Source organism: Penicillium soppii, assembly GCF_028829465.1.
Source record: "Penicillium soppii strain IBT 18220 chromosome Unknown utg000005l, whole genome shotgun sequence".
NCBI classification, from domain to species: domain Eukaryota; kingdom Fungi; phylum Ascomycota; class Eurotiomycetes; order Eurotiales; family Aspergillaceae; genus Penicillium; species Penicillium soppii.
In genome coordinates, this window is record NW_026643235.1 from 3,224,699 (window position 1) to 3,248,879 (window position 24,181).

At 47.9% G+C, this 24,181-nt stretch overlaps 11 protein-coding genes across 11 annotated transcripts; 4 read left to right on the plus strand and 7 right to left on the minus strand.

The window, feature by feature from the left end:
• Window positions 1-45: 45 nt before the first annotated feature.
• N7529_006665 (basic helix-loop-helix domain-containing protein) lies at window positions 46-1,442 on the minus strand (the record flags this gene model as incomplete). The annotated part of the gene is made up of 3 exons (XM_057242192.1): window positions 46-461; window positions 516-981; window positions 1,095-1,442. 3 exons carry the CDS (start codon window positions 1,440-1,442, stop codon window positions 46-48), a joined length of 1,230 nt encoding a protein of 409 aa, XP_057097551.1.
• Window positions 1,443-4,125: 2,683 nt separating this feature from the next.
• Window positions 4,126-5,328, minus strand: N7529_006666 (Amidase; the record flags this gene model as incomplete). Its single annotated transcript, XM_057242193.1, has 3 exons — window positions 4,126-4,405; window positions 4,471-4,807; window positions 4,884-5,328. The coding sequence occupies 3 exons, from the start codon at window positions 5,326-5,328 to the stop codon at window positions 4,126-4,128; spliced, it is 1,062 nt and encodes a 353-aa protein (XP_057097552.1).
• A 133-nt stretch (window positions 5,329-5,461) lies between these two features.
• On the minus strand, window positions 5,462-6,706 carry N7529_006667 (Zn(II)2Cys6 transcription factor; the record flags this gene model as incomplete). The annotated part of the gene is made up of 1 exon (XM_057242194.1): window positions 5,462-6,706. One exon carries the CDS (start codon window positions 6,704-6,706, stop codon window positions 5,462-5,464), a length of 1,245 nt encoding a protein of 414 aa, XP_057097553.1.
• Window positions 6,707-7,569: 863 nt separating this feature from the next.
• N7529_006668 (uncharacterized protein) lies at window positions 7,570-8,784 on the minus strand (the record flags this gene model as incomplete). Its single annotated transcript, XM_057242195.1, has 1 exon — window positions 7,570-8,784. One exon carries the CDS (start codon window positions 8,782-8,784, stop codon window positions 7,570-7,572), a length of 1,215 nt encoding a protein of 404 aa, XP_057097554.1.
• Window positions 8,785-9,377: 593 nt separating this feature from the next.
• Window positions 9,378-10,040, plus strand: N7529_006669 (SRPBCC domain-containing protein; the record flags this gene model as incomplete). Its single annotated transcript, XM_057242196.1, has 1 exon — window positions 9,378-10,040. One exon carries the CDS (start codon window positions 9,378-9,380, stop codon window positions 10,038-10,040), a length of 663 nt encoding a protein of 220 aa, XP_057097555.1.
• A 281-nt stretch (window positions 10,041-10,321) lies between these two features.
• On the minus strand, window positions 10,322-11,452 carry N7529_006670 (protein kinase domain-containing protein; the record flags this gene model as incomplete). Its single annotated transcript, XM_057242197.1, has 1 exon — window positions 10,322-11,452. The coding sequence occupies one exon, from the start codon at window positions 11,450-11,452 to the stop codon at window positions 10,322-10,324; it is 1,131 nt and encodes a 376-aa protein (XP_057097556.1).
• A 1,268-nt stretch (window positions 11,453-12,720) lies between these two features.
• On the minus strand, window positions 12,721-14,633 carry N7529_006671 (uncharacterized protein; the record flags this gene model as incomplete). The annotated part of the gene is made up of 2 exons (XM_057242198.1): window positions 12,721-14,447; window positions 14,507-14,633. The coding sequence occupies 2 exons, from the start codon at window positions 14,631-14,633 to the stop codon at window positions 12,721-12,723; spliced, it is 1,854 nt and encodes a 617-aa protein (XP_057097557.1).
• A 323-nt stretch (window positions 14,634-14,956) lies between these two features.
• On the plus strand, window positions 14,957-16,635 carry N7529_006672 (putative endosome-associated ubiquitin isopeptidase (AmsH); the record flags this gene model as incomplete). The annotated part of the gene is made up of 2 exons (XM_057242199.1): window positions 14,957-15,100; window positions 15,172-16,635. The coding sequence occupies 2 exons, from the start codon at window positions 14,957-14,959 to the stop codon at window positions 16,633-16,635; spliced, it is 1,608 nt and encodes a 535-aa protein (XP_057097558.1).
• Window positions 16,636-17,159: 524 nt separating this feature from the next.
• On the plus strand, window positions 17,160-18,339 carry N7529_006673 (putative oxidative stress response protein Oxr1; the record flags this gene model as incomplete). The annotated part of the gene is made up of 2 exons (XM_057242200.1): window positions 17,160-18,142; window positions 18,195-18,339. 2 exons carry the CDS (start codon window positions 17,160-17,162, stop codon window positions 18,337-18,339), a joined length of 1,128 nt encoding a protein of 375 aa, XP_057097559.1.
• Window positions 18,340-19,335: 996 nt separating this feature from the next.
• N7529_006674 (epoxide hydrolase family protein) lies at window positions 19,336-20,735 on the minus strand (the record flags this gene model as incomplete). Its single annotated transcript, XM_057242201.1, has 3 exons — window positions 19,336-19,774; window positions 19,832-20,018; window positions 20,084-20,735. 3 exons carry the CDS (start codon window positions 20,733-20,735, stop codon window positions 19,336-19,338), a joined length of 1,278 nt encoding a protein of 425 aa, XP_057097560.1.
• Window positions 20,736-21,094: 359 nt separating this feature from the next.
• Window positions 21,095-23,416, plus strand: N7529_006675 (uncharacterized protein; the record flags this gene model as incomplete). Its single annotated transcript, XM_057242202.1, has 3 exons — window positions 21,095-21,451; window positions 21,509-21,525; window positions 21,757-23,416. The coding sequence occupies 3 exons, from the start codon at window positions 21,095-21,097 to the stop codon at window positions 23,414-23,416; spliced, it is 2,034 nt and encodes a 677-aa protein (XP_057097561.1).
• Window positions 23,417-24,181: the final 765 nt, after the last annotated feature.

Here is a 24,181-nt window from a genome sequence, read left to right on the forward strand (position 1 = left end):
ACACCACCCGAGTCCAACATGCCTTGTATCTGGTACCATTAATATTTACATCAGGATGCCTGGGCTAACAGCACCCAGCTCCTTCATTCGCACATTTTTTTCATTCAAGGTCGTACGCAACATTTTGATGTACTCAATAGCACGTTCCATCACGCAAACTTTTGTCTGGTCCGCAGAAGGTGCCTTCTCCCTTTTCTCCCTGCTAGGAATGGTCTTGGGCACTGCAGATGTTATTTTGTTCTTCTCTTGGGTAAAATTTGAAGGGAGAAGAGCCTCCAGATCTTTGAGCGCAGAGTTGAGCCGCTGTCTGCGATTTTGCTCGGCAAGCCTTTGATAAGTGCGTCTTTTGCGCAGACTTTCCTCGTCAGATTTACTCGAGCGTCTAGCCCGGCCTGCTGTGTCTTGTTTATGCTTGGAACCTGGTCCCGAGCTAGGATTATACCCAGGTAGGGGAGGTGTATCTGAAAGAGTGTTAGAGCCTTCTTTCTGTCAGAAGTTGTTAGTTGTCGACTCACCATTGCAATTGCTGGTACTTGGCAAAATAGAATTGAACTTTGGTCGCAAATGGGATGTGCTTATACTTTTTAGTCTTTGTCGCTTCTGGATTGAGGAGGTTTTGCGGCCAGTCGCCGTAGCTGCAGTGGATGTGATTGGGGGCGACACAGTATTTGGCTTTACTGGTAGTTGGAGAATTGGTGCTGTGGGAAACGAAGGGCTGCTCGGAAAAGAAACAGGTGGGCTTGTTGCCGCTCCTGCATTGGCAGCTCCGTCGTTGTTGAACTCGACGGGGCCGATATTTCGTGAAGTAGTCGGATCTTCTTGTGGCATAGAAATGTACTCGGCCCACTCCAGTTCTTCTTGGTTGCCATATTGCGAGATAGGACTATGTGCCTCAGTTGATGGCAAACTGGGCGTGGGCGTTATTGGGATTTGATGAAACCAAGAATTAACAGGGCCACCGAAATTGGATAAATGGTCATCCTTTACGTCAAATTGTATATTAGCCAACACGGTGTGAGAACGATCCTGGGCATTCCAGTGTTAATGATGCGGTGAACAAAGTCAAGAAGTGGATCTAGTGTTTTCTAATATACCTTGAAATCGTTCATAGAATTCCACGACTTAATGTATTCATAGTCCCCGTCCATCCACTCAAAGTCCATCCAATCCTTTCCTTGTTGCTTCTCCTGGTTTGTAGAAGGGCTCGTAGGTAGGCCAGTGACATGATTCGCGCTAGCCGCTAGCACATTCGGGAGAATCGGGGCTACAGGTGCAAGTAATGGTCCATGTTGCCCTTGGGTCTCTGATATTGCCGAAGTCTGCGAGGATTGCACGGATTGCAGCAAGTCGGCAAATTCGTTATCGTCAATAGGCAACACTAGCCCCACGGTATGCCGATCATCCCCACTGGAGTCCGACATACAAAGCAACTGATTTGGCATTTTTCAAGGCTGAGATGTTGACCCAATCAAAGGAGCTCAGAGTGTTCGATCGAAGTATGAGGGTGCATTAGAGAGTCTTGAACATTAAATATTGGCGCAAGAATTAGATGGGGTTGAGAATATTGATATCTGCAGTTGACTGGAAAGGCAGAGAGAAGGAGGTGAACCAAAGTTTTTCATTGAAACGATGCGACTGGCAGATACAGTCTTTTAAATGCTATGGATCTCTCTCCGTAGCCCTCATCGGAGTCTAGGTCTCGGCGGCACCCCGCAGACGTAAATTGTATTGAGAGACATACATATGTACATGGATGTGTTAAACGTACCTGACCCACACCTTGAGAAGTAATTTCACGCTCACATGCTTTGTCTTCAAATAGTGCAGGTCATTGTATCTCAGGATTTAGAAGCACCATCTTCTCGAAGCATTCTGAATTGATCAATTTAGGCTCAAAATTGTCTGCAGCGCACAAAATAACCTTAACAAAAATAAGCGAATCGCAGCATCAGGTAATAGTGACAAGCCGGCAATCAAACTTTCGATAAACGCCGGGAATATGCAAACCCAGCTTCTAGAGCCTTAGTCGTCGATCGAATGCGCCTGTGTAGTGTCTGAACGTGCCGCAGTTTTCCCGTCGGGTCCTAATGCTAATTTATTTCGCTTCAGCACACTAACAATGCTCATTGGCAGAAAAAGTAAAAAGAATCGCCCCATATGTTAAGCCTTTAGGAGCCAGTTCCCCGTCTCGGCCCCCATAGTGAGTTCTTTTGTTTTAGTGCCTGGTAAACTTTTTAATTGTGGATCAGTACTTTAAGTGCAACAATCACGAGCTGGGTTAGATGAAGCTAATGGCCAATCAAGCTAGGCATGAAAATAAATGTAACCTCTTCCAATGTGGGCATGCATAGTGGTCGCGTGAGCTTCGTTGGGAGATTCAAATGCACGATCTTCTGCATTCGGGATTCCCGAACAAAACCTCACCACGAGAAAATGTGTACTGTTGCAAATGGTTAAACCATGTAATGTTTCTATGTTCCCTTTTAAACTAAGAAAGGGGGTGAGCCAAACGCTTGCACAACCAAAATTATTGAGACAGTACCTAGAATCTCTGTCCCCGCATTGCCAAACTGCCAATGGGGTTGTCCACAGTGTACTCCGTACAACGGTAGTTAGTTATGACACCCGATGGTGTGGGTACGGGTGAGAAAGCCTCGAGCCGTGCCGATTTGGGTGGAAATGACCCAAAATACCTAACCGAGGAGAGTGGCCAACGCGCCTCCGCGGGTTCTCCGGTAACTAAGCTATGACTGAGTAATATATTTGACTCAAAAAAGAACGAACACAAAGCGTAGGTAAATAGACATTTTACCGCCGATTTTCGCAGAATCTTTTAGAGTTTTCTCGGCTTCCCGATTACCTAGCAAAGCCATAAATCCCCGTTTGTCATTATATATTAGCTAGTCCGACGTGAAATAACCCGTGTTGTCTCCGGCTTTTAACCTGATGCAGTTAGCAAGATACAACCCAAATACACTATATGAAACACGTATACGGGTATCCACATATCTTGGGAACCACCTATTTATGCTACAATGTGATTTGACTCATGTTGTATCAGGTCCTTCAATTCGAGTACGGTCAAGTGAGTCAGACTTAACCTGTATAACTCAAGGGTTTTTGGAAGCATCGTATCTTGAAGAATGTGAAAGCTAACCTTGAGTTCGACCCTTCACCACTGTACTCCCAAGATCCAATACCTAAATCAAAAGGCCTTCTGTGCTCCAATCGTCAGTGTTTTGAATCCTTTTGTTAACCCTCTTGTAAATAATAGGAAGGTGGTTCTGTTACGGCTCCACAGCGACGAAAATGAGTCGAAAGTTCTATGATCTGTCGGCTGTGTGTCCTAACGCCACTTTCTATTCAATTTAGGCTATTGAATTAAAGATTTGCCATCGGCAAAGTCTTCTTCTGCATAGCCTGCTCAATTGCCTTGGCCACAGCGACACAGTTCTCTTCACCGAATCTTCCTCCGACAACCTGTATTCCAACTGGCATGCCCTCTACCAGTTCGATGTTATCTATTCCCTTATTAGTATTTTCCCAACATAGGAATATATGTACTTGCACTGCTCCTTGTTGAATCTATCACCATCATTCCGCGGAACATGGCTCAGCCACTCCTGATCAGGGACATCTTTCTCTCTTGAAGCTGTGGTAATAGGAATTGCTAGAGCAGCGTAACCCAGGAAATTCCAAATACTAGTGTAACCCACATAAGCACTGGATTTTACCCATGTCCACGGCTTGTATCCTACCCAGGGAGTACTGGGCATGATCAGAGCGTCGATCTTTGAGGACAGCCATTTGTCAAGATATGCAGATTCAAATGTGTATTTGTCTGCATTGAGCTGCATGGCATGTTAGATGGGCACCGCTTTTAGGTTTTATCAGTCTCTTACCTGATGCGTTTCACTAGTCGTCAAAGTATCCTCCGGCTTTCCAACCAGCATACCTTCAATCAGTGGTTCGCCTGTCATTTCTGTCTTCTTGCGACAACCCTCACCCCCATCGGAGAAGATAGCCTTTGCCCAGAGGTCGTATGCGTAACTATGAGAAGAGGCATCCCATTCAAACACTGAAGATTGCAATTAACAACTCGCCAAATAGTAAACTTAAAGATAATCACGTACCCTCGTGTCCCGATTCTTTCAACGCTTCAATGACTTCCCTCATAGCTCTAGCGATCGGAGGCTGCACCTTCACAACACCGTCATCAATCACAAAGCCGATCCTTAGACACTTGGCTCCAGGAGAGGCCAAATTCGTCCTCCACGGTACAGGAGCAACGTGCTGATCGATCTCCCACGGCCGTGCATCCGGCAAAACCTCCATGTATCTCTCAATCGTCTCAAGGCTACAAGCCATTGGTCCAGCAACAGAGCGAACGATATCCTGCCCAGGACTAACCAAAATAAACGTCAACATCTCATCTCAAATAAGAACTCAGTATAAGATTGTTGTACTCACTTCCCACGCTCATAAGGATGCCTTCCAGGGCTAGGCGACAACCCATAAAGCCCGCAGAGTGACGCCGGGATACGGATCGATCCACCAAGATCCGTCCCTATTCCAAGAATACTTCCACGGGCAGCAACAAGCGACCCTTCGCCGCCGGAACTACCCCCAGAAATCAGCCCGCGATTAAACGGATTTACGCACTGTCCGAAGACGTGGTTGTATGAGTCTGACATCATCATCGATTGCGGTAGATTGGTCTTCACATAGAGTACAGCGCCGAGCCGGCGCAGCGTTCGAGCCACGGATTTGTCTGCTGTTGCAGGTTTGTTTGTGAGGCCGACCCAGCCTACGATGGGTGTTAGTTGGATATCTAAAGGATCGCTTATAATCTCAGTGTCGATGTGGGAGTGGGGTGAATGTACCGATCGAAGTGTCTACTCCTTTCACGGAAAATAGATCTTTGATGGAAACGGGTAGTCCATGCAAAGGGCCGATTGTTTTTCCTGTTGTTGCGAAATATTTATCTAGTTCCTGGGCGACAGCAAAGGCTTCTTCGAAGAAAACCTCCGTGCAGCATGTTGTTAGTTGGTGGGCAAGTGCGGCGCGTTTGGCAAAAGCCCGCGTTAGCTCTAGTGATGAAAGAGCTCCGGAGGAAAGTTTCTGAAGCAGAACTCGGATGTCTGTCTCTTCTGTAAGAGCAAGTTCTCGTTGACTGAGGAGTTTGCGCAGAATTGGCAGCGCGTTTGGCTCGGATTCAATTGACGGGATCGGATCTAAGCGCCATTCGAACGGGATAAGGGAGTGCTGGTCGGCCCTTTTTTGGGCACAACGGTCTAGGTACGTGGTGTCTGCTGAAGTAGTAGTCATGGTGTTTTCTGTGCATCAACTATTATCTGGGTTATCTGGTTATTCTCGAGAAATACGCAATATCTTATATACAATCGTAGTATAGATAACAAGGGTGATCCCTTACCCGAATAGGAAGGCTATCTTATTGACGCTAACCCCCGCTTCTATACGATCTCCTCCACCTTTTCTCACACTGCGCCTCTGCATCCGGATAACGAGGGAACTCACACGACCGGCAGTTCCTCCAATACCCTCGGATAATCTCACATTGCTTTGTTGTCGAGGCTTGCATTCCTGATAGATATGCGGGGGTAGCTAGATGCACATAGAATCTGGATGTAGCAGGGATCTTCGCTATAGCCTCGCAGACCCGATCCACCATCGAAGAGATAACGATTGAATGATACATCGACGTTGAAGAATCGAGATCCTCCAGCCCACCCGCGCGACTAAATGCCATGATAGCCCCGGCACCTCTATAAACCGTAGCAGCGAGGTTGCGCTCACTCAAGTCTCCCGCATTGAGCTGCAATATTTGAGCCATAGCCTGTGAGCTAAGATTTAAAGTATGGATACCGTCGTGATTGCGGTGCTTCGCAAGATACACCAAAAACTCAAATGTATCAGCCGGGCACCCGACAGAGTCAAAGAATTCAGCGTCCAGTGTTTCCCGATGCCAATCATCAAATATTAACGAGCTCTCTCTAACCAGAGCACCGGTCACATCGAACCAAACAAGGTAAGCAAGGACATTTGCCAGACCGGAGATCTCGCCGCAGAGATCATCGAGCGCACCCTTATGCTGGCAGTGGAGGTCCAGCAGCGAACGCGCACCTTGTAGATGACAATGCCAGTTCCCAAACGACCCGCAACACACTTCGAACATGGCGAACGTGGCTATCCCAAAAAGCGCAATCGGGTGCGCGGACTCAATGACTTGGCTGAGATTCGTTAGGGCGATGAGATGCGACTGGATAGATTCTTTGTTCCCTGCATCTTCTATGCGTGAACGTGCAAAGCTGAGAGTGCGTGATATTAGCTGGACTCCTTCTTCGGGTATGTCTCGGCTGCTGGAAGTGATTTGTTGGTAGAAAGCGCCTAGGAGGTCAATGAAGCCATATAGATTGATGGATGCTGGTTTGGTTACGATCTCGGTGGTCGGTATTTGTACATTGCTTGTTTGTGATGAGTTTTCCCTTGGCTCTGGTGATGGGTTTAATGCCTTTGCCTTCTTGTCTTTGACCCATACGACCCTTTGTGGATATTGGCATGCTTCTCCTCCCTGAAGGCAGGATTGACACCGGGGGCGGTTCAGATCGCACTTGATACCTCGGACTTTGCAGCGGTGGCAGTCTCGATCATGACGAATGCCACGAGGCTTTTTGATTCGTGTCATAATGGTCAAATTCTGAAGCATGAAGCTGCTTACTTGGCTGGGAGGGCTATCAACTATACCGGAGATAAGCCGTGCGGGGGTTGCCGACGGGCTGGCAATTCGGCTACACGGCAGGTCTGAGAGTCAATCTTACGGGACAGATCTGTTTATAAAGCAGAAAAAACGATAAAAACGCAAGTGGTGGGTGTGTCTACCGATAGGGATGACGTGTGCTGACTTGGATTTTGGATGTTGCCATGGGGAGGACAGACAAGGAATATTCCACAAATGACTACCCCTGATGCCTGGAATACCATAGAAAGTCAGTTGTGGGAAAATGTCGTCCCGTACTTAAAACTTAGGTGGTAATACTGGAACAGTGACGAGAAACTAACGAGTTCAATTCTGTGGCTTCGAGGAAACAAAAGGAGGAAGCACATATCAAGCCAGCCAGTTTTATCGTGAGAAAGGGCAAATGAGAGATAGGCTCATCAATGAACCGGGGCCCAATAAACACTGTGGTGTAGAGAGACATGAAAAGGGAAGACGAAGAAGCGAAATGAGAAAGCAAAAGCCACAACATAAAAGCTACCTATTTTGGGAACACGCGGTATCCGGACAATCACAAAACCAGCAACAGAAGAATGAAAAGAAAAACGGAACTCCATAGAAAAGGATTGACAATGGAAAGCAAAATCCAAAATCTGAGGGGGCTTGGGGATAGCAAGAACACACTGCTGGAAGAAAGAGAGAAGCGGAATAAACATGAAAGCAAAGATATCCATGTACCAGTGAAAACAAAACAAACAAAAGCACGGGTACAAGAAACATTGTGCTACGGGCCAATATTCTCATGTGCGGAGTCTCCCACTTCCACTTTCAACTCAGTGCTTGGACATGCCCGGTTTCCAATTTGGGTTTCGCATCTTGTTGTAATATGGTTGTTTGCCACGATCGGATTGCTTTCTTCCCCGCTTCATACGCTCACGGCGATCGCGTCTCTTGGTCGCTGAATTTGGCTGTTCTGGCTTTGGCTTGGGCATCAACAATGAGAGTGTGGATCGTGGAGATTTGGATGTCTTGTTCAGTTGTGCACGCCGGCGACGCAGCTGGACCTTGCGTCTGTGCTTTGAAAGCACAGAGATTGAAGGGCCCTTGATATCTTTGGAGACTTTTGAGATCGAGACAATGGAGCGACAACTTGCTGTACTTGTGACACTGATTGTTGCACACAAACTGCTTCCACGAGTGAGCCGTCGTGCTTGAATTCTGTTCATCCGGAGGATGGCCACCGCGGCTGTAAGAGATCGAGTGGAGGCAACGCTCTCGCTTCGTAATGAGCTAACACGCTGGGGCTTTTCAGGCGATTCCACACCGTGAGCATGCGAGGTATTCCATCTGTGAATGTTTTCTGAGGGAGACAAGGAGAGACCTGGGCTACCAGCACCGAAAGTGCCCAAGTCTCTGGCTGCACCAGCAAGATCAGCTGCAACGGGTTGTGCATCCATTCTCTCCGGACCGAAGACATGGGGCGGCGAAGCATTCTCCATACTCATTTGTCGACCTGGAGAAGACGAATCGCCTGCAGATTTGGATCCTGTAGAGTTGGATTGCATTGTTTGCATGTCAACCAGACACATACCCACGAAAGGCGCTTGAAGGACTGCATTGAATGGTGGGTGTCCCAACATGGAAAATGGATAGCCTATGGCAATTGACGCAATTAATTCAGGGAGAGAAGCATGAGATGACTGCTCAGGTGGTGGTGAGCCGGGTGGTGCAGGACAAGGTTTGGCATTACCAGCCACTGAGGCTTCACGCTCTGGCATGCTTTGGTCTAAGGAATCAACGCTGTGAGAACAGTTTCGACAGACAAATTCGTACTCTTTGTTTCGCGGAATATAAGTCATTGAGACTGGATACTGTCCCAGTGAGAAACCCGGACCCCAGTTGCCAAATTCCAACCAGCCGGGCAACTCGTCAAGTGGGATAAGTGGCGTCCACATTCCACCGGGCCAAAGGATACAAAATCTTGGTGGTGGTTTGGGGAGGCCTGGAGGGGCCGATACCATGGTCGGGTACTGGGAAGCAAACTGCATGTTGAAGGTGCTCAATATAGAAATGAGTGTGGAAAAAGAAGGTTGAGCGTAAGCTGAAGTAGTCAATATCTAAAAGACCGTGTTGAAAGGACTGATTGTCAGATGAAAGAATGGATGGGGATGGAAGAAAGACAAGATGAGGATTGGGGCATCTTGTTCATGAAAGGTGTAGTTCTGAGGCAGGAACAGTATGCGGAAGGAGTATGCGGAAGGAGCATGCGGACCTGATGCATACACAGTCGAAGAACAACGGTCCATGGATGCTAAGTTTGGATATTAAAAGGAAAAGATCAGATAATGCGTATTGCTACGTGAGCTTTCTATAAATCCTTGCTATATATCTCACACACATGAAAAGTTTTCAACTTTGGATGGCTTTAATGATGAAGATTGATCTTATACTACACTACCTTATCGGGTCCTTATCGGGTCCTTATCGGGTCCTTATCGCAGTTTATCGTCCATGAACGTGGAGCGGCTCGGATTCAAATAACTTCCGAGTCTACCTACGTAACTGGATGGATTGCACTCCTCTCCCAACCACACTCTCACCTGAATACTAAAAATTCAAATCAATCAGAAACAAAGTCATCATGACATCCCTCACTGACCCAACCAATGCCACGCGCGCAACCCCAAACATCCCTTTCGAAAAGGCCTCTCTTCACATCGGCAGCTCAACCTTCATAACAGCCCCTTCCCCTAAAGTCTGGGCCGCCCTAACCGACACTTCAACCTGGCCAAGCTGGAATCCCTTCGTCCCTCACGTAACCATCCGCTCCCAGCCAACGCAGCCTACACAAACTTCACCTCCAGCACCAGAACCAGCATCCCAGTCTAATGCAACCCAAAGCACGCAATCCCTATCCCCGCTCTTGCAAAAGGGAACGAGATTGATCTTCCATGTCCGCATGGACCCAACCTCCACATCCCCGAAACCTCAAGCTTCAACGGATGTCAATATCATTGTAACCGAGTACAGCGCTCCCAGCCCTGAAACAGGCGCCGTCGGTCGCATCGTTTGGACAGCGGACTATGATGCACCAGGAACAATGTCACCGTCTCTGTTGACTGCGGAGAGGGTTCATGAAGTTACGGATGTGGAGGGCGGCACGGAGGTGCGGAATTGGGAGGCGCAGGCTGGGTGGCTTGTTTATGTGGTCAAGTGGATGTATGGGGTGCGGCTGCAGGCAAACTTTGAGCTATGGGTAAACGGTTTGAAGCAATTTGTTGAGGCAGGTGCAGGTAGTTCTTGAGTAATTTGCTCGAACGTTAACTTGATGTATATGTAAGTTGTATCCGGTGTTTGATTTGCTGTACTCGTCACTCGCAACCCGAACACGCGCCTACTCTGAATAATGACCGATCGATTCAACATTAGGAATTCTTTGATATTATGTGAATCTATGATTATTCCTCCAGCTTACTATATCTTCATATCATACAAACCCCAAACTCCATCTAAACAGGGTATATCAACAATGCAAAGCGAAAATGCAAAACAACCAAAAAGACCCAAAAGACCAAAAGTCTAATATCAAACCGATGCAAGCGTCACCCAATCTGCCGCCGGAATCCGCATAGCTGGGTCCTTTACAACAGCAGGCTTGACGATGCGCTCAACAAACCCATTCCTCGGCACCCGACTCCCATTCATCCCAGAGCGCGTGAAATCAATAATCTGATGCCCAGCCCTCGCCATCTCAAGCCTCAACCGATGATTCATATTCGAATACAGCAGCAAATCCCCCGTGGCAGCAGCAAGCAGCGTCGCCGCAAGCGAAAACACGTCCGACGCAGGCGTCGGCGCCATCTCAGTACAGGTAAGCGAAGCCAGCATCTCCGGCGCCGTGAACGGCGGGGTAAACGAGGACATGGACGCGCGCGTTGTATCGAGCGGCTCGTTCTCGTCTTGCGGGATTTCGACCGTCGCGGAGAAATCCACGAACAGCGGCTCGTACGGGAATTCGCCGTCGTCCTCGGTTGCGCGGAGAAGGATGTTCTGTGGCTTGATATCGCCGTGGACAACACCGGCGGTGTTGTGCAGCCAGTCCAAGCCGCTGATCAGCTTGCGCGCGAGAGCTTGGTAGGATACTGGGCCTTGGACGGGGTCGAACATTGTTGGTGTTGCGGGTTTGCGGTTGCGCGCGATATCCGATTGCTCCTCGATGTAGGTTGACAATGAGAGAGGGATTGCTGTTAGTACCAGGGCGCAGAGCTCGGCGTGGAAGCCGTGGTAGGGGACAATGTGGTGCTCGTGGCCTGGGGTGTAGGTGAGGCGGGTGAGAGTGATGGCTTCGGCTTTGAGTACTGGGCGCGCATCGCGGCGCAATGGTGCTTTCACAGCGAATACCTGCGCGACCGTGACTGGCGAGCTTGGGGGTGTTCCCAGGGCGGTTTTGGCGGGTGCTGAGCGTGCTTTGTATACTATGCTCCAGACACCACGGCCGAACTCGACGGATCGGTCATTGCTGTCGCGACAGATTTCGAGGTCGTCGGTAAATGATAGTATACAGGGATTTTCTTTGGAGGGTCTTTGGTCTGTGTTTGTGTTTTGTAATAGACTAACTGGTCCACTTTTCTTGGCGATTGGAGTCACAGGTGGTGTAAGACTCGGCGGAAAAGTAGTTTTGCCATCCGTTTGAAGCGACAATTGAAGATTGGCCATGGTGCAATAGCTGCAATAGCTAAAGAGCAGTAGTAGCTGAAATTGCAGAGAAGGAAATTTGTGACGAGCGCAGTCGGCAGAACGGCCCAGACAAGGGTCCAGTGAAATAGATGTGATATCAACGCCACCAAAAGATAGCTGAAATTAACCCACGGTTCAATAGGTGGCAATCGAAATTTGCCCACGCATTTGAGAGCGAGGAAGAAAAAGACAAATAACGCAACACCTCAGATTCTTTTTTAAAAAAAAGGAAAAGAAAAAAGCAAAGAAAAGGAAAACAACCGGTCTTGAACAAAAGGGAAATGAGGCCGGACCAACATAAGATCGACAGTGACAATCAAATACTACGGTGTCAATGAAATTAAAGCGGAAATTGACTTCGGTTCGCGCTGATTTCTCTCCACGAACCGTTTAATTTCGAGTTTACAATAACTCTGGAGACCTATGATTTGGTATGAGAGAGAGTAATCATAGTAATCATAATAATTACTTACTAGGCAACTAAATATTTATTTAGATACAGTTGTAAACTACTATCTAACTAGTTAAATATGTAAGTAAGAACTACTCCGTACATAGTTACAGGTATAGATTAACAATTGATTACCCGGCGGCTATGCAGCTATCCCGATCCGGGGGCCGCATGCATCTCAACGGTTATTGATTTGTTTGTTATCATATTTACCTAGGGTATAAGTGATAGGATAGTATGTACATGTATAACATCTATAATTATACCTACACATATTAAAAATACACAAGTCAAGTTTGAAGAGATAATTACCTCATATATAATTTTGTATTGAACAATGTCCAATCCTTCAACCTCGTGCTCGAACCCGGTTGCATGAGTAATTCTAATCTTTTTGATTGGTACATATGTACTTGGGACCATGCTTATTATAGATATATCTAAGTACTTACGTATGACCAGGTGTAATTAACCACGGCTATAACCTTGGAACTCGATGCCAAAGAATTTGTTACTGCATCTCCCTCAGAGTGTGATAGAAAGTCGAATCTATTGGCACTCTAATGAACTCGTCTCTGAGACTACATACTTGAAGGAAAAAAAAGACGGTCAAAGCTGTCGGGTTATGATAGTAAGCTATAATATAGTACAAAGAGGTATGTGCAAAAAGGGTATCCCAACGCTACCGCAAAAGGGTTAAAGATCCATAACCAGATCAAATATATGTACTTGACCCATCTATTGTGATTAATCATTATTATCTCAGTCATTTATCTCACCTGTACAGTGAATGACTTCAAAACTTTCTCCGCAGTAGGTGCGGTTCTACTTCCACTCCGAGTTGGGCCGTAGTCAGTGCCCCGCCTAAGAGTCGATTGAATGCCTGAGCAGAGAGCTTGGACCCAACTTTTTCGTATTCAACAACCATCTCCCCGATGGTTGCCATAGAAAGGATGCGTAGTCGAACCTCGCTCAGGTCATAATCTAGATTGTCCTGGTAACTGGTCACTGGGTCTAACGCGGGATCGCCCAACGGCATCGGTCCGCTACCAGGCTTGATCCGTTTGTTGGCGAAAGTAGCCAGACTGGGAATGGCTCGGACAAGCTCATTTGTGGATAGTTTCGAGAAAGCGAATTCTGCGATCTCACTGACTGTCATCAGAGTTCGACCATTGGTGGTGTTAATCAAAGCCAGGAATCGATCGAGCGCTTCGCGGTGTGTTGATTTCGGCTGTTGAAAGATCTTTTGCAGCGCGAGAGGTGCTTCTTGTGCTTCGAAGTATATGAGCCCCATCGGTCGGTCGGCTGGCCAGATTTCGTCAGGATGGATGACTAGCGGTTCAAATGGTCGGCGGTCCCAAACCAGCTGGGAATCATCGAAGTTGTTGGATATGAAAGCTATGCGGCTGTCGTCAATGGTCGATTCATAGAATCTGGATTCTGAGAAATGTGTTTTAGACACCTCGGCAGCATATTGGGACTGAAGAGTGCCAATTTGATCATCCAGTATTTTCAGGTTCTCGGGAGTCTCGTTGGGATCCGCAGCCGCCCGTGCAAGCTTGCGAGTCTCTTCGTCAATATTCAATCTCATGTCGGTCAGCTTTTGGCGCGAATACGCCATTGTGTTATTTCTTGCAAGTTTGGTGACAGCGAGACTTTTTTGTCGCAGAAGATCTCTTAATTTGGGGTCTGTGACCCCAGTCCGGCTCTTGAATCCTGTTGCATCTCCAGCCTCAATGGTACTGAGCAGTTCTTTGTGCAAAGGCAAAAGCATTCGGGCCGTATATGGGGATTCTTTTCTACCCCGGGCCTTGATATCTGGAATGCATTCCAGAGGTGGAGGCTCTCGATTGGGCGGAGTGATAATTTTCTGTGCGGCAGCTCTTTCAGCCACCCGTTTTCTGTTATCCAAAAGAGCATCCCACCCACGCGAGGCATGCCAATGTTCAAATTCGTTCGAGCTTGCAATTTCGATGGCGTGCAAGGCCAAGGTTTCCGTGAGCGAGCCAATTCGTCTGCGGTCCGCAGTGGTCCTTGGCAGCACACCCGTAATATCTTTGAAGGGGGCCAAGGCAAGGACTCGGACGCTCCCATACATGTTCAATCCATTTTGGTGCAAGCAGTCTTCTAGAAACTTAAGCCACCAACGGCTTGGGGTGTAATGGTCCTTGGGGGAAAAGGCCGCAGGTGGATTGGCTAGGATGAGCAATGTGTTGTTTTTTGGAAGAACACCTGGCTTGTTCGGTACGATGGGACTTTGCTCTGGAAAATGGGTTGGAATGAATTCTGCCCAATCAGCCTTCCCATATATAGGTTCCTTGAGGAGTTTGTAACAAGGCTTGCTTTGGACGAGCGGTTTGAGAAAGCGATGATAGGTGATTTCTGGTTCAACAAGAACATGACGACGAGGTTGAAGAAATTCATTGATTTTTGAAGACCATATGCCTGAGGTAGGCCAAAGGTCGAGGATGTCTAACGGGGGATTTCGGCGAATGTAAGGTGCAACGCGCTGGAGAATGTGGTCTACAAGATTCAAAAGAGTATCAGTATTGTATGTTTTGAAGAGAAAGGCCTTGACTTACCCCATAACTCTTCGTTGACAAGGTCCGCTCGAGGACCAGACTTGCCGCGTCGAGTGTTGAAGACTTCTTTTAATTGCTTCGTTATTGGGAAGCGCTGTGAACTTGACCGCACCGATCGGAGTGGCATGGTCTAAGTTTGACTCACACCAGAGAATCAGTCGTGTTATTCATGTAGTAAAATAAGAATATAACATGTTAAATCATAATAGGCTGTTATGTTGCTCGGACATTCTTATTTTTTTTAGCCGCCGCCCCAGAGCGGAGAGAGACAGAGCTTCCGGTTCCCACCATCCCACTTGTTATTCCCCTCATCAACTTCAACGTCGCCTAAATGCGTCTCTCCCTTAGACAATTACCCCTGGTCTTCGTGTCCGGGTTTGGGGATCTTGATCTTCTCTCAGGCGTTATGCTATTTGATGCTTGATGATCTTCAGTTAACTTCACTTTGCTATGGCTTCCAACACGATACTCCCGACGGGAGGCACTGCTCCTCAGAGCGTCGAAAGTATCACACGGATAGCACAAAATTATGAATACAGCTCTTCAGTCCCATTGCGCTATTGGATGAGGACCGCCGCAACTCTTCTACGGGAGGTTGGTACCCTGCTGCCTGTACCTGAATCATGACCATCTCAGAACCGCTGACTTTTGTTTTACCATTTTAGGCCCACATCTACGAACGAGAAGGACATGACGAACAAGCTTACTTCCTCTTGTTTCGGCACGCTCAGTTGGTCCTCGTGAATCTTTCCAAGCATCCTGATATCAAACGGAACGAACAAGATCGCAAGGCCTTGGTAGCAGCCGAGAAGGAGGTTGAAAAAAACCTTAGCAAGCTGGAGGTTTTGAAGCCGAGGATCAACAAGCGATTCGAGCGCTACACCCAACTCATGCGAGAGCGCGATACCCGCAAACAACCTGTACCAGCCAAAATTGTTGCCGAACCACGAGATCGAATCCCCGATCCCGCTCTTGCGGGCGTAGCAGAGCCTTTGGAAGCGGCGGAGAATCGAGATCTCGCCGTGCGACTAGCTCAATCGGAGTTCAGTCGGCGAGCAACTGCGCGAAGTTCCAAGGTCGATTCTGGGTCTTCGGTTGACGAGCTGGAAAGTCGTCGTGCGGCCGGTGTATGGGGTGACTGGGATACCCAGTTGAAATCGGATACTCGACCAGGCGACCAAGATTTGAGTCAACGCATTCAGAATATCAGGTCAAATATCGACAACCCGTATGGCCACCGTGCTAAGAATTCCGAGGGTCCTACGGCGGTATACAAGTACCCAAGCGTGCCTCGTCAAAGTTCTCTGGAGCCCAACGTGTCTCGTGCTCAAATTGCCATTCTTGACAAGAATGCGGAACGCCATGCACCGCCGATATTACCTCCAAAGGAGCGCATGGAACCTAGCAGAGCATCGATCATCGGCGATATTGCACCTCTACGACCGGCAAAAGTGTCACCAAGCCCAGCGCTCCCCAACAAAGTACGCCCATCCGACGAAATTGTTCCCAGCAAATCAATTCTTGATCCTTCGAGCTATACCTTCAGGCCTTCCGCGTACCTCGAAAACGGCACTCCTCTGCGTTCTGTGTTTCTACCTGGGGATCTCCGATCTCGTTTCTTGTCCTTGGCAGCTTCCAACACCCGTGCCAACCTAGAGACCTGTGGTATTCTTTGCGGTACTCTCGTTTCTAACGCACTTTTTATCTCCAAACTCGTTATCCCAGAGCAGACATCAACCTCTGATACTTGCGAAACAGTAAACGAGTCCGCTCTGTTCGACTACTGCGACTCCGAGGATCTGATGACCCTTGGCTGGATTCACACGCACCCATCGCAGACCTGTTTCATGAGTTCGCGTGATCTGCATACACACTGCGGATACCAAGTCATGCTCCCTGAAAGCATCGCCATTGTATGCGCACCGAGCAAAACTCCGGACTGGGGTGTGTTCCGATTGACGGATCCCCCGGGGCTCAAGTCTGTCTTGAACTGCAATCAAACCGGTTTATTCCATCCCCATGCCGAAGAAAATATCTACACGGGGGCCTTGCGGCCAGGACATGTTTACGAACACAGTGATCTAGAGTTTGAGACAGTAGACCTACGGCCAGATGCCGCGAGGCATTAATACCTTGATGTGTGGATCTCGATTCGAAGCTGATTACGATACCATGTCTGCATTTATTCGATCTATTAATAGAAGGCCATGGAGTTACCCAGGTACATTAACAATTGCATCAACTTTACAATATGACTCCAAATCTCAATCAACCCATCGGTGAAACATCTTGTAAACATCCATGGACGTCCACAGGCAACTTGGCAGATTACGTTTAAATATACCTAGCACATTTAGACTTGAGCTCTATGCTAATAAAATGTTTAAAATCATGGATCATCTCATCTATCTACGTATTTAAATTCAAATGTGGACCATTTTATACACAAAAAAAAGAATTACACAGGATTGGCATCATGCAATACTGTACAGACTACTATGTATGACTTGGATTGGCGCTTCAACATTTCCCCACATGATAAGCGATGCGATAGCGGTTCTCAACCTCAACTCCGCAAGTCTTCTCTCTTTCTTCTCTACAATTCAGGCTTTGGCCCAACTTCCTTTGCTCAGAATTGATTCGTATTATCTGCATGTCGTCCGCGTCACAAAGAAATTCTCCCAATCCCCCCGACACCTCATCCTCCACGCCCACCCAAAATACATCCTACCAATCCGCCGCCTCCTACTTTTCCTACCCAGTCAGCCACGTCGTCTCGGGCCTCTACAGACGTATAACAGACCCGGACATAACAAAAGATATGCCCTCCGTCATGCCATGGTCGAGATCCTCCTCTTCGACTGAAGTCTTCACGCCCCGCCGAACAGCATCCCCCTTCCAACCACCACCACTTACACCCCTCACTCTCGAAATTCCAAGAGGCGCAGACCTCCTTCAACAACAACTCCTCACCCGTGCTTTGGCCGAGGAAATCCGCCTCCTCGTCCCACCCCGTCTCCAACTCGCTGAAACATGGCGTTTAGCATACAGTCTCGACCGCGACGGCGCCTCCCTGTCAACACTTTACGAGAATTGCGCCCAATTTTCCCATCGTAGCCCGCGGGCGGGCTACGTCCTCGTTATTCACGACGCTTCCCCCTCAAGGTCTGTATTTGGTGCCTACATGACCGATGCCCCGCACCCCGATTCCCAATTCTTCGGGACGGGCGAGTGCTTCCTCTGGCGATCAAGCGTGCTCCCGCCTCCCGCAAGCTTTCCCTTTGCGCTACCAGGCGACGGGCCCCAGTCCGAAGAAGCTCTTGAACGCGCCGGTCTCCCGCCTCCGCCTTCTGCCGATACAACCACCGCTGCTCGCTGGAGCACCTTGCGCAATGATACGGCAAAATCGAAACCCAGTGTCGAATCACCCTCTCACAACCTCAATATGAATATCAAAACCAATCTTGCGGCTGCTAGTGGTGGTGTTCTGTCCCCGCCGTCTCCGTCATCCATTCACACCCCTTCGCGGAGTGGTGCGAGCACGCCTGAACGAATTCGTTTCAAGGCTTTCCCATATAGCGGTGTTAATGATTACATGATGTTCTGTGAAACTGGGTTTTTGAGTTTAGGAGGCGGGTGAGTACTTCTGTGTCTTGCGAAATGATGTTGTAAGCTAATGTTTTGATAGTGACGGTCATTACGGATTGTGGGTTGATAATGGCCTCGAAAAGGGAGTCAGTGCATCTTGCCAAACATTTGGCAATGAGCCTCTCTCTGATGAAGGCATCAAGTTCGATATTCTTGGGGTCGAGGTGTGGTATGTCGGTTCGTGAAACAGACGCATGTGTGCAGCCTGACACATTACACTGGATGTATAAAGGGTCTGCATCAGGGCGTATATAACCATTGAAAGGGGAGAAATTTGCTCCTAAATAATCAAATAATCAGACTGTGAACTATAAATGAGGCGTTGAGGGGCAAAGTTCGTTGCATAGCGTGTTCGAATGCCGCCATTCACGTCTTTGACTTGCCCTCAACAAGTTTTTCTCCCAAAGTTCAAGATGAGCTGGGCTCACGGGTTTTCTCGTAAATCATCTGTTTGCATGGATCGTACTAGGGATGAACTTTTCGTACATCTACACTTGAATAATCACAATGATAACATTTGCAGGGTGTGTTTGATAATCATTGGCAGGCTCAACGTTCTCATCAAGCAAAAGATGATAACGATGCCTACATATGTAGCTATTTGATACCACCAAAGGTCCTACACGAACTTGAATGGTGCTCGACTTTCCAAAACGGGATGCCTTCTGTTCCATTGGCAGGTGATGGATGATAACCCGCTCCGAATTTGTTAATATTTTGACAAAATTTCCTCGTTTCACTATCCCCCAAACGTCAATCCTTCGGTCCTTTTCTCGAAAAGTCAATTGACCTGCTACTCCAATAGACCAGTCCTTTTTCTTGCCTTAAGAGGAAAGGAAATGTGCAGAGGCAAGAGGTTAAATGGCAGAGATAAAGGAAGACGTGAAAGGAGATAGCGAGGTAGATCATGTAGAAAACAAGAAAGTAACCTCAGACCACAAAGAACATGTAAAAATATCCCGCGGTCTGACAGATGATCTTCTAAACATACTTCAAAAGACATTTGCCAAAGCTTTGACAATTATCATTTTCTCAAGTAGGCGAAAACAAAGGTTCGGTTGAATCTCTTATATCACCTTCTTCATACATCGTATATATTCGATTTTGAGACTTTTGAAGCACGACTAAACAGCTGCCTTCCCCTACTATACGTACAACTGGTGCATATAGTCTGGTTCTTATCAACTTCGTTCGACTTGAAACAAATCATGGGCACTTTTCAAAAAGTCCTCGATATCCTCTAAGAATTCCTTTGGCCGCTCCAAGCTGGCAAAGTGTCCACCCTGCGAGTATGCATTAGTGATAAGGTTTGGAGAAGTTGCGTTGGCGATATTACTACTCACAGCTGAATGGGCCTTGAAGAATATGAGATTTGGATACATCTCCTCGGCCCAGGTTTTCGGTAACACAGCAAGGTCATGAGCAAATAAAGAATACCCAAGTGGCTTCTCTTTTGATATCGGATGCGCTTTACCTCGAAGATAGCTTTTGACAAGCTCTGCATGATACAGGCTGCGGGGGAATGTACCCGTAAACCAATAGAAGCTGACCATAGCTAGAACAGTATCGAGTGGCAATGGTTCTCGCTGGTCTACCCATTCAAGGAGCTTCTCACCTATCCTGGCTGACAATTAGCTAAGGCTCAGAATGGTTCAGTCAGAGATCTGGATAAATTACCATGCCAACAATGCAAGCGGACTAGATGATATGGCCAATCCGACTGTGGATTGGCGCGTGCCATGCACAAGTGCGTATGCTAGACCCGTTTGTCTCCACGCCTCGGTTCGTTCAAATATTCCCAACTCTCCAGGAGTCAACTTGGAAGAAGGTGGCTTTTCGCCCGGGTTTAGTGCAAGCATATTGACTACATGTTTAATTAATCAGCCATCAGAACCCGTTTTAACTATCGCAAACAGGGATTCATCATACCGTGAAATGCTTTGCATTCCTTGTAATCGACGGACATGACTCGGGCAAGCATGCTACCAAGATCGCCTCCTTGAGCAACGTATCCTTTTCCAAATCCAAGCTCAATCATCAACTGATTGATGATGCGTGCTGATTGTGCTATTGTCATCTCAATGTTCCGAGTGGATCCACCAGATAGTCCATAGTCCGGCAAAGAGGGTACAATGATATGATATGGTAGAGTCTCAGGTGTATACTTCTCGGCAAGTAGCTGCATCATCGGCAGAAATTCCATGAAAGATGCCGGAAAGCCATGTAGAAAAACCACAGGAATGGCATCCTCCTTGGTGGAAAAGAGGGCAGCGAAGTGGATAGTGACCAGCCCAGCTTCCACGTCATCCACGGCAACCTTGAAGCTAGGAAACTTGTTGAGATAATCCTCGTGCTCCCGCCAGTTGAAACTATGAAGCCAAGTTTCTTTCGCCTCGGTCAGCCACTTGTGGGATACTCCGAATTGCGGATCATTCTGTGTATTCCACCATGTTTCTGGTCCAATCTCAGAGAGACTGAGCAGCTCTCGGAATTTGAACAGCTCGCTCTCAGAGACGTGCAGTTTGAAAGGCTTTAGTTTGCCTGCGATCTTTCTAGGAGGGATGCCGAAAGGACTGGACATTGTGGCGGTCGATCAAAGATGTAGGAAACAAAACAGGGGTTTCTGTACACTGTGTGCTGTAGTTAGCTGAAGAAATGCTAGGTTTATATAGACATTTCAAGTGAACTACCTAAGCCGTAATTTATTGATCAGATACTCTTCGTCCGACAGCCCTCGGGAGTTTAAATAATCGGATCTATAGCCCCGGGAATCGAAGTACGGCGGGTGGGTGTGATTGGAGCATCCAGACCCACATAAATTGGGCCCCCACCGATCGGCAGCTCTTCGTCCGATCCCCAGATTCATCTTCTCCGAAATTCCGGTCGAAAACATATCCACTTCACAACATCCAATGTCCCCAACTACTGTTCTTGAAAAAAATGGACATCAGATTCAGTGATTCTCCAGATGAGCCGGAGTCAAAACGCAGAAAAGTGCGAAAGGGAACCCGCAGTTGCTGGGAGTGCAGGCGGCGGAAAGAAAAGTGTACATTCCAGTCATCCACCGATGCAATCTGCATTCGCTGTCAGCGTCGTGGCGTAAAGTGTGTTGGTCAAGAGTTTCCGGAGGTTGAGCCTCTCGTCGAGCAGACGTGGAAAAGACGTGCCAATGACTTAGATCCACTTGGTCCAGTTATACCGGACAGAGAAGAGAGTGAAAATGTCCCAGGTCTTTTGACTCCAACTTCAATGTCTCTTGAACCTTCGCGTATCCTGTCTACATCTAGTCCTTCCGCAGTAAGTGGTTCATTTTGAACAAATGTGGCTTGGATACACTGCTCACTCCTCAACCAGGGAAAAGAGACAATCGGGTTTGGAATTCTTCGCAGTGGGTCACATAGTATAAATGATCCATCGTTTAATTCAGGCAGATTCGAGAAACTGTCTCAGGCTCTCTATCATTTATTACCTTCTCCGGATGACACGGCGAGAATACTCCAAATATGTGGCAACATGTCCACCTCTTTCTTCCGGATGCTCACTGTTCCATACGATGGACTCAGCCGTGGAAAGCCTATGTCTACAAGACTTTTCTTTCATAGGCCTGGGCCGACTACCCATCCTGTCTTGATAGCGAGATACATGCTTTATGTCGCGACCTTCTTGCAGCACATTCCAGGATCCCCTCACCAAGGAATCCCAGAGCTTTCGGAACCACCTCACGAGATAATGGATCGGCTAGCCGACAGTGCTATCGCCCTCGTTATCTCCAACGATGATCTCGTCGCTTGTATCGAAGGATTGGAGTGTATGATTATACAGAGCTGGTACCAGGTTAATGGCGGCAATTTGAGAAAAGCTTTGATTGCTGTCCGCAGAGCTATGACAGTTGCACAATTAATGGGACTCCATCGTGCTGAGAGCCACATTCAGTGCAAGCTTCTTGACCCGCATACGGAAGCTCATCCACAGTTTCTATGGTTCCGATGCCTATCCCTCGAACGCCACCTTTGCTTGATGCTAGGACTGCCACACGGAACTCTTGGCGATAGCATGGCTTCAGAAGCGGCTCTAAAAACGGAAACACCGATGGGATACCTTGAGCGAATACATTGTGTTATCTCATTCCGTATTCTCGAACGCAACCACTCGGCCCTCATCCCACACGATTACTCATTGACTAGGGAGATCGATGGAGATTTGCAGAAAGCAGCGACGGAGTTACCGTGCAAATGGTGGCTCACTGCGGACTTGGTTTCGGTCAAAGACCAACCAGAGGCAATGTTTTGGGAGATGCGACGACTGTTTCATCAGCTTTATCATTACAATTTGCTGATTCAAATTCACTTACCATACATGATTTGCTCGCCGACTGGTCAAAATTACGATTACTCACGCATAACCTGCGTGAACGCAGCTCGAGAAATTCTTTCGCGTTTTCTCGCGTTCCGTAACTTCAACATATTTGCTTTCTCCTGTCGTACGTTCGACTTCTTTTGCCTGATGGGGGCGATGACACTATTGCTAGCGCACATCGACGGCCATCGACGTGTTATAGCTACCAGCACCGATCCCCCGGGACAACACATGACAACATCAGAAAGCTTGCTTGCGCATCAACGGCCCGGCGACCGTGCGCTAGTGGAGCAAATTCAGGAAAGCTTCGAGTACGCCAGTCGAACGGAGACAGACAAATTGAGTACAAATATTGCGGACTTGCTGCGGCAGTTGATGAATATTGAGGCTGAGGCAGCAGCTAAAAGTTTGGCGCTACCCGCAAAGACATATCCCCATATTTCTTCAGGAATTGACGAGAATAAAGGCCATGCTGTTCATCTCCAAATACCATATTTGGGAACTATTCAAATCACACACAATGGGAGCATTTCTAAGTTACCCAATTCTCAGACAAGTATAGGAAATCCGAACCAAAGCAGAGTTCAAGCGGCTCTTGGATCTACTTCCGATGTCGCACGAGAGCAAGGTTCTAAATTCAACGATTCTCATAGAACTTCTCATGGCAAAAACGCGTCAGGAGATACTTTCCATGTGGGGCCCTCAGTTGGATCCGCTGCTGATGTTAATCGTCACGTTGCAGCGCCCGCTGTATCACAGTGCTCCAGTGCTATGGATGAACCTCTCTTGGGGGGATATGAAGATCCCCTTTTTGCTGTCGGAACTGATGACTGGGCATTCCAAGGGGTGGACATGGCTTTCTTTGATAACTTGATGAGATGGAGTGGCGATGATAGCAATGAGTAGCTGAGTAACATTCTCGGCTCATTCTTTGAACACTCTCCGGATCCTGTTCCGTTTCCACGCCCAAACTCGATACCGAACATATGAATTTTCCTCCATGGTACAAATCTCAAAGTTGTTCCAGTCTCTCGATCTCCTCAACAGCAGTACCTTCAAAGCAGGAGATGTCCGCAAACAGCCTGCCCGATAACCGTAAAGGCCGATATGTTGAAGCTGATCTGTTGAAGTCCAAGGCTACTATTCCTGAATTTACCAGTGGCACTTTGCCATGGAACCACAGCCCGCGAAAAGTACAAATGTGTCTCCCTCAGTGTCGAGCACAACCTTCACAATATTTGAATTTGCAGCATCCCTGGGATTGTTGATCGGCACCGCGAGCGTGACCATGTCCGTGGTATGCATCGAGAGCTCGTGCGCGATCTGAGCCATACGACCTGAGCCATACGACCTGAGCCATACGACCCGAGCGATGAGCTCGGAGGCTCAACTAAGGGTTCATCTCCTTGAAAATTGATGATGATCTTGTTGTCGTCACTCTCCAGGAGATCTACCGCTTCTGCCAATGGCTCGGTCCCACTTTAGATGGTCTTCTCGAGTTGAAACACTTTGGGCCTCTGCTGCCTTTGCTGCGCTTGGGTTTCAGTGGCCACAATGACCCCGGTCCCTCCTGATCGCTGAGATCTGTCCACAAGGTGGTCGATCATAGATGTTTCGTGCGTTTAGACCAGCAGTTTTGCGGGAAGACGTGTGGACGCAAATCGTGAAGGG